The 8,949-nt window shown below is 37.8% G+C and overlaps 1 protein-coding gene across 1 annotated transcript in view; it reads left to right on the top strand.

Annotated features, from left to right (window-relative positions):
• Nucleotides 1-1,974, top strand: part of LOC132057544 (protein TORNADO 1) — a 6,016-nt gene extending 4,042 nt beyond the window's left edge. Inside the window, exons 4-5 of the mRNA XM_059450181.1 lie at nucleotides 7-131; nucleotides 218-1,974. Coding sequence (XP_059306164.1) covers nucleotides 7-131; nucleotides 218-1,603 — 1,511 coding nt within the window. The 3' untranslated portion in view covers nucleotides 1,604-1,974. The remainder of the gene's footprint in view (nucleotides 1-6; nucleotides 132-217) is intronic.
• Nucleotides 1,975-8,949: the final 6,975 nt, after the last annotated feature.

The raw sequence follows: 8,949 nt of genomic DNA, 5'->3' as shown, positions 1-8,949 counted from the left end.
TTGAAGAAGGTAAGGGGAAACTACCAAAGTGGCAGATAAACTCAAGTGAATGCATTTATGCAGGAAGGCACCTCCAGTGTGATGACTCCAGTCACATGTTTCTAACACCGGGCTTCTTTCCCCGCTTACAGGCAAGACCTCTCATCTAATAGAATCCGTTTTGTTTTTATTTATTTCATTATCTCAGATAAGAATATAATTCACCATGTTTTTTTAGGTACATTTGCATAACAAAGTAATGGGGTTGAGGAATCAATATGGAGCAACATACAGCCTCGAAAAATACGTTATTTCAATGAGCATCAATGGCATCTATGTCCGCGTAGAACTTGGGGGTCAATTGGGCTACTATGTTGATTTGCTTGCCTGTTCCACAAAACACCTGACAGAAACTCTAAGGCTATTCCAGCAGCTTATAATACCAGCAATTCAGAGCCTTTGCCATGGGGTCACACTGACTGAAAACATTATTCGACCAGAATGTGTAAGAAATCTAATACCACCAAGGTACAGGAGAAACCAGTTACTGCCTCTCCAGGTATTAAAGCAGGCATTGCTCTCAGTGTCTGCAGACAATATGTATGACTATCAGCATACTTGGGATTTGGTAGCAGATTCTGGAAGGACTATTGTTGGAGCTGGTTTTGACTATGCTCGGGACCTCTTATCTGATGATGATTTTCGGGAAGTCCTCCAACGCAGGTACCATGATCTACATAACCTTGCTGGGGAGCTTCAAATTCCTTTAGATAACAGTCAAGATGGACAGAATCATGCTTCTACTACCAGTGAAGAAACTGAAGGAAAAATTGAACCAACATTTGCTGGAATAGCCAAGGGTGTTGAAGAAGTCTTGCAGAGACTTACAATTATACAGCAAGAACTTAGGGATATAAAGCAAGAAATACAAGGCCTCAGATACTACGAATACAGGCTTCTTATGGAGCTAAACCGCAAAGTGAACTATCTTGTGAACTACAATGTCCAAGTTGAAGAAAGAAAAGTGCCAAACATGTTCTACTTTGTAAGAACGGAGAACTACTCAAGGAGATTGATCACCACCATGATTTCAGGAATTAATGCTCTCCGGCTGCACATGTTATGCGAGTATCGGGGAGAAATGCATGTGGTTGAAGATCAGATAGGTTGTGAAGTGATGCAGGTTGATAACAGTGCAGTAAAATGCCTGGCTCCATACATGACGAAATTCATGAAATTGGTGACATTTGCTCTCAAGATTGGAGCTCATTTAGCAGCTGGGATGGGAGAAATGATACCAGATTTGAGTAGAGAAGTTTCACATCTACTCGCATCTCCCGCTGCATATAGTGCTGCAGGGGTTGCTGCTGCTGGTGTTGTCGGGGTTGCAGCAGCTGGCCGTGTAGAGAGAAATAGGGGATCAAGGAACATCCAACAAGATCTTAAAGCAGCACAACAATGGGTTGTTGATTTCTTGAGGGATCAAAGGTGCTCTGGTGGAAGGGACATTGCTGAGAAGTTTGGATTATGGAGAGTTAGATACCGAGACAGTGGCCAAATTGCATGGATCTGTAGGAGGCATATATACGCAAGAGCAAGTGAGATAATTGAAGTCCCACTTTGAAGTTTAGCTTTAGCCATAGAGTTCAAATAAGAGAAAAATAGAGGCAAAGGTTGAGAGATGAAGAAGATGGAGAGTGCACGTAGACTGGCCGCTGTGGTAGTTCAACAGTTGGCACAGGTGGGTTTATTTATTTTGTACGTTAATTATGGATATGCCAAGTTGCTATCTTGATGGAAATTCCAATGCTGTGGTGTTTCAGCCTCATGAAACTTTCCACCATATTCTGGCTGCCTCTACGTACACACTCCAAGGAGTTCGGAGTAGTTAGTCCTGTAGTATATCCCTCTTTGATATTGGTGCCGATTTCATATTGTTAAATTGGAACTGGTAATTTTTATATAAAATGGTTCCTTGATCCCTGTTGGGAGAAATGTTGCTCCTTTACTTTCCCAAGCCGATGCTAGTGGTTACATCAGAGTTGACAAACTTAAATCTTCTTTGGATGAATCAGATTCATGGTATGTACCTAATAAGTATTTTAATATGTATTATCACTTGCATTGGTTAATTGATGTATAAAAAAATTACTTTTTGCTGAGTGATTAGTAGGGGCTTACTTCAAGATATTACATAAGGTCTATTAACATATCTTACAATTTAAAGATGAGATGCATGTGAGTACCCATTGAACTAGAGGCAGAAAGAACCTAGATGATTGTAGTTTAGGGAATGCAACCAAATGGGATTTCATTTCTTACTCTGGATTAATTTTCCTTTTTTATTTTGTAGAAACACTTAAATTCAGTGTTGAAATACCGGTATATAATGGTAGGTATAAAACTCCTTTAGTTATCAAGAGATTCTACTAGATTGTGCTATCGGTACTCTTGGTCTCTTTTAACATTTCTGTAGCCAAATCAAGAGGTTATCAAACACGATAGTGAAAGAAACAAGATTTGCCATGCCTGTTTTGTCTTAATTTGAGACTTCGGAAGATGTCTTGTATACATAAAGATTGGGAGCATATATTTTGTCAAAGTGTCGTAGACGTTTATCATGCAATACCGCTACATGTTAACAATACTGTTTTGGCTTTTTTTTTTTTTTTCAGGTATCATGTTAATAATACCGCTCACTTTGTTGATGAACTCAAGAGCTCTCTTCTTGTTACAAAAATATTACATTTTGTTAAGGAAATAACTGAAAGACTATCATGACAAAGTCTTCTGCTTCTTGTAGGGATCAATTTGTTAGAGATATGCCATAAATATGTGAGTTACTATGTGCTTGTATAACCATCAGCCACAACTATTGCTACGGGACTTTGAGATGGAATGGTTGTGTAACATCAATCCTGAATCTCAGGTGTAATATTCTTGAATCCCCTTACATAAAATCCGGGCTCCGCAACCGCTTTGCATGTGGATGCCTGAAGGTGACATTCTTCAACGACCTCTTGGTCTAGGATATGCTTCTCCGGAGCATGGCCTTAACAAGAAGTTATGAAAGATTCTTTCTTTGGGGGATGGGGTTGTTTGTGTTTCTGTCCTGTACTGTTTTATGGTTATTGGATATCATCTTCGTGATGTTCCCACCTTTTATCTCAGCTGTAGAGAGAAAATTACGGGTTGTTGTGAATGGCTCATTAGTAACAACAGACAATTAAGGTGTAGTATTTGTGAGTGAGTTCACATAAGATAGCAAGAGAAGTACAAGTACTGCAATAGAATTGACATTATTTGGTTCGGATTATATGTGAACCAAACAACCCATCCCCCAATGAAATTATGGACGTCTTGCAGCTTGTATTATATTTCACCTACTCCAAATTGATTCAAAAGTCGTGAGGGAAATGTCAAAGGAATGAGAAGAAATTGATAGTACTCCGTATTTGATTTGAAATTGTGGTCCTATTTTGGCCTGTTAACAGCCATGACCCTAATATTTGGCCCACCAATGTAGTCCTATAAAACTCCCCTCAGAATTCGGGTTTGTCTTTATTCTACTTTTTCTTTATTGTGATCGGTATTGAATAACTTTTATATAAGGATACAACTGAGAAACAGACATATGCTGTTCATCGATAGGTAATATACTCAATTATTCTTTACATGAATGGGCATACGCAACAGTTTTTGTGGTGGATTGCCCCTTCAAAGCTTGGCCTCAAAAACATTATCACTTATAACTCACATTCTTCATAAATCTTACTCCCATAAATTTGTCAATTCCTGATTTTTCATACATGAGATTAGGATTTTTGTTTTTATTTTCAAGGTCGTAATTTAGACATAAGAACAATTACAATTAATAGTAAAATGTTCGTAAATCTTGTTTCAGAGTCAGACTTATAATTATCTATTACAAGCCAAATGTTTCTTATGATACCAATGGTGGATGTAGCTTCTGAGCTATGAGTTTAACTGAAATCAGTATTTTTGACACGGAACATGGATATATAAGTACGTGATGAACTATAAAATTTTAACAAATATTTTAACAAAATTCTGACATCATTAAGATTTGTAAGGTAAGGCCTAGCCCCCTTTACTTGTACTTTTGAGATTCTTTTATTATTAATAGAAAAGATCACTAAGGTTAAATACCTGAGTGATACAATATTTGCTTAAAAAAACTTATAATTTCAAAAATATAATGAGTTCAGTGGTAAAAACTTTTTAAAGGTGGAATCCATCAAATTCAAAACGTGGATGTGCCTCTGGTAGGAGACCTCGGAGGAGAGACTAATATTACGACTTGATATCATATCAACAAACAACAATACGCATAACATGGTTTAGATAGAGAAATAGGAAAGAAGGTCCCATTATTGTGGGCTATGTAATATGTTGATCAAAGTACTGCAAGAGATGCGTCAATAAACAACCAGATTAGAATTCTGTTAGCAGCAGCACCTGACCTGAGAATTTTTGGTACTCTGCCAAACTGTCCTTTAATTAGGAAAAGAGGGTACTACTACTATCTTCCACTGAAATGAATGGATATAGCCATATAGGGGTTTTTCACGGTTGCGGTTACACATACGTAATAAAATATTTATTTTTGTATACCTTTAATGTATAACATATAGTTGAATCACATTGTTGCATGTGATTTATATAGCACGTGAATTATATCCCATGTACATACTTATTATCTTTTCAATATTTTTTTCTCTAATTAATAGGTGAAATGTAATTTCTTTTTTAAAGTAAGCATTTTCGCATAATTTTTTTAAGCTGCCTGGAAAGTCCTCCTCATAAATGTCCCATGAATATAAGGTACTAGTTTTTAATGTGAGCTATATATAGGCCATATGAAGGTAGCTGGCTTGGTGGGATTTTTACCCATTGTCGATTGTACTCTAAATTCAACCCCCAACATATAAGAAAGGATACAGCAAAATATATAGTCCACTTATATTGGTATAACTATGTGTGTCCTTGCAATAGAAACTGTGCATGCACGTGATGTACATACTCTCTTAAATTAGTAAGTATCACATTAGACAATAATTTTCCAACATTTCAGCTCTTTATAACCATCAAAACATATATGGTCTAGTATAGGAAAAGAGAGAAAAATGAGAAGGGGGTGTGACTATTTCTAAGGAGGGGGAATCTATCAAATTTGGAGAATACCAAAGGGTAGAAGAAAAAAAGAAAGGAGTTAAAAGAAAACATTGGAAGTGGACAAAGAACAAGCTAAATGAGTATGTATTAATTGTAGAATTACACAGCCGTGGAGATGAGAGAAGGTTGAGTATTATTGATAAATTGATCATGTACGATTAGCTCTATTTATACACATAGTAATTGTAGAGTCCTAAGTAGTAAACAACTAGAAATACACTCTAATATGTATACAATCGTGCGTACACTTAAGTTTAGGAAAACTAGGAAAACCTATTGTAAGTCAACAAGGTTATCTCATACATGGAAGACTTCATATCCATACGAGTCTTCTATCTCGCAACACTTCCCCTCAAGCTTGTGAGGTGGTGGTACACTCCTAGCTTGTTTCCGAATCGTGTGAACTCCTGCTTTGTCAATGCCTTAGTGTGAATATCTGCCAGTTGATCTTTAGTTCTCACAAAATGTGTCACAAGCTGTCCTCTAGCTACCTTCTCCCTTACAAAGTGATAATCCATTTCCACATGTTTAGTTAAAGATGTAAAAGCCGGATTTACCGTCATGTATAATGCACCGACGTTGTCACAAAATAGTGTTAGTGCCGATTTCAAGTACACTCCTATATCATTAAGAATGTATATTATCTAAGTCATTTAAATTTCGCATTCGAGGCCGTTGCTCTATATTCCGCTTCAAGACCGGACCTCGACACCGTATGTCGTTTTCTTTCTAGGCCCAAGAGATGCAGTTGCACCTAGATATATTGAGTAACCGTGGTTGACCTCCTTGTTATTGCACAACCTCCCCAATCAGTACCGAGAATCCATACAATCTAAGTGGTGATCTAGCTAGCAACCTCGTACCATAGTTTGATGTCCTCTCACATATCTAAGAATCCTCTTTCTGACCGAAAATGTTCGGTGTTTGGAGCTGCGCATAAACCGACTAACTAGATTAAGCTATGTGATATATCGGGCCTAGTTAGACACGGATATTGGAGACTTCCTACAACACTCCTATCTGATGATGCATCACCGTGTTTCTTGTTGCTAGTTGTAGACCATGTTTTTGTGCCAAAGGTGTGCCAACTGGTTTTGCAAGTGCCATATTAGTCTTCTTTAGCAATTCTGCAGCATACTTCCCTTGACTCAGATGGATCCCTCCTTTGAAATAATGTACTTCAATTCCTAAGAAGAAGTGTAATGGTCCAAGATCTTTCATAGCAAACTCTTTTGCAAGGCCATAAATTATATCACTAATGAACTCATCCGAGCTTCCGGTGATAATAATGTCATCCACATATAGAAGAAGTAAGATAATACCTCTTCTATTCTTAACGACAAACAATGATGAGTCCGTTTCTTTGCATTGAAAACCAAGGTGTAGTAAGTAAATACTAAACCGTCAAACCGAACTCAGGTGCTTGTTTGAGCCCATACAATGCCTTCGAGGAGACATACATGATCCGGATATCTTGGATCAATGAACCACAGTGGCCGACTCATATACACTTCTTCTTGAAGAAATCCATGTAAAAAAGCATTCTTAACATCCAATTGCCTTATAGACCAGTGCAAGCTTATAGCAACAGACAGAACCACCCTTATAGTTGTAGCTTTGACTACTGGACTAAATGTTTCTTCAAAATCAATGCCTTCAAGTTGTGAGTATCCCTTGGCAACCAACCTGGCTTTATATCTATCAATAGTGCCATCAGACTTCAACTTAGTCTTGAACACCCATCTTGAGCCAACAATATTCATGTCTAGTTTCCGGAAACAAGAATCCAAGTCCGATTCTTGTTTAGTGCATCAATTTCCTCTTGCATAGCCGCATACCGAATTGGGACTAGCAAGTGCTTGTTTCACACTTTTTGGCTCCACATCTATCTTTTTTGATCAATGAAGTGTAAGTCATGGGCATTTTCTTTGCCTTGTGTCTAGTCATCATGTGATGTCCTTTTCGCTTCTAATTCTGTTTGAGCAACTTCACTTGGATACGAGGGACTTGTATAGGTATATTGTCACTATCTCCGGTGACATTAAACGATTTTGTGGTCAACTTCCAATTGTATGCCTTGTGGATCTGTCTTCGCAACACTAGGGCCTCGAGTTCCTCCATTTTCTTGTGTATGAGCATTATCACCACCGTATGAACATTACTGCATGAACATTATCATCACTTGTGACTTTGTTTGTGTCATCTTCACCGTTAGGATCATCATCTTGTGTCACATTTCCTTCCACATCAGGCGTAGCTTGAACAAGCTCATGCACAAACTCAGTGTTTGTGTTAGTCTTCTGCAGTTCTTCCACAAGGCTCACATCATCTCTTGTCTCAGCATTGTTATTAGATTCTAACAACACTTCCCCTGAGATGTTATCACACCGAAAGCTCAAATTGTTCGCATATTAGAAAAGAACTCATGGAAAGTAGCTAGGTGAGTGAGGACACCGTGGCACTTGGTTGATCCGTTTGAACATAGGGTAGAGTAAGCTCATCAAAAATAACATGTCTAGACACATAGACTTTCCTAGTCCGTGGATGATAAGATCTATATCCCTTGTGTGATCTGCTATAGCCAACGAACACACAAGGGTATGTTTTAGGTGAAAATTTGTTTTGTCCCTTTATATAAGGATAACACCTACAACCAAAGACTTTAATTTTGTTATAGTCCGGTTCAACACCATGCAACTTCACAAAAGGAACTTCATTCTTTAGAATCGAAGATGGCATCCTATTTATCAAAAACACAGCTGTCAAAAAGGCTTCAACCCACAGAAACTGAGGCAATCTAGCATGAAACAAAAGTGTCAATCCAGTCTCTACTATATGTCTGTGTTTTCTTTCAGATATGCCATTTTGTTCTGGGGTGTCTGGACAAGATATATTCCTGATAATACCACGCTTTTCCAAGTGCTTGACAAACTCAAACCGAATGAATTCACCACCTCCATCACATTGGAATATCTTAATAGTGTTAGAAAAGCGTTTTTCAACCATCTTTTGGAATTTAAGAAACACTTCATAAAACTCAGATTTCTTTCTTAAGGGATAAAGCCATGTATATCTTGTATGATCATCCACAAAAACCACATAGTACTTCATATGTTGAGAGGACACAACTGGTGCTGGACCCTAGAGATCACAATGTATCTTATGTAAAGGAAACTTCTCAATTTTATTTCTTGAATCAAAAGGAAGTTTACAACTTTTCCCTAATGACTAGACTAGTACGACGAAAGAGCACTTTGTTCCAACTTCTAACATCAATATTCTTGCTACTACTCAATAATTTTAAAGACTTCAAACTAAGATGACCTAATCTAGAGTGCCAAATACTCTCGACTTCTTCCAATCCCGTGTCTTCGCTAAGGCATAGAGGTTGTTATCTTCCGATTGATATAGTCCTTTTGTATTAGGTCCCTTGGCGTAGTGTCCCCGACTTCTTGTCCTTAACAAAAAAACCAAACTCATCAAACTCAAGTTTTGCACAATTATCCTTTGCAATTTTACTAATCGATAGAAGCTTCTTTGCAATGTTAGGAACTACAAGTATATCCTTAATACGCAATCGATTTCTTTGTATTGCCAACGTGTGTAATATCTAACCGTGCACCATTCCCAACAATTATTTTATCAGTTCCTTTATAAGTGTGGAGATCGACAGATTACTGTTGTATTTGTTATGTGTGTAGTGGCACCGAGTCCATATACATGGCTTCATCCTCACTTTGTAGGATTCGCGGAGTTGACGGCAGCCTAAGGCCC

This window comes from Lycium ferocissimum, chromosome 5 (genome assembly GCF_029784015.1).
Source record: "Lycium ferocissimum isolate CSIRO_LF1 chromosome 5, AGI_CSIRO_Lferr_CH_V1, whole genome shotgun sequence".
Classification (NCBI taxonomy): Eukaryota; Viridiplantae; Streptophyta; class Magnoliopsida; order Solanales; family Solanaceae; genus Lycium; species Lycium ferocissimum.
The sequence above is the reverse complement of the archived record's forward strand: the minus strand, read 5'-3'. Positions and strand labels throughout refer to the sequence as shown.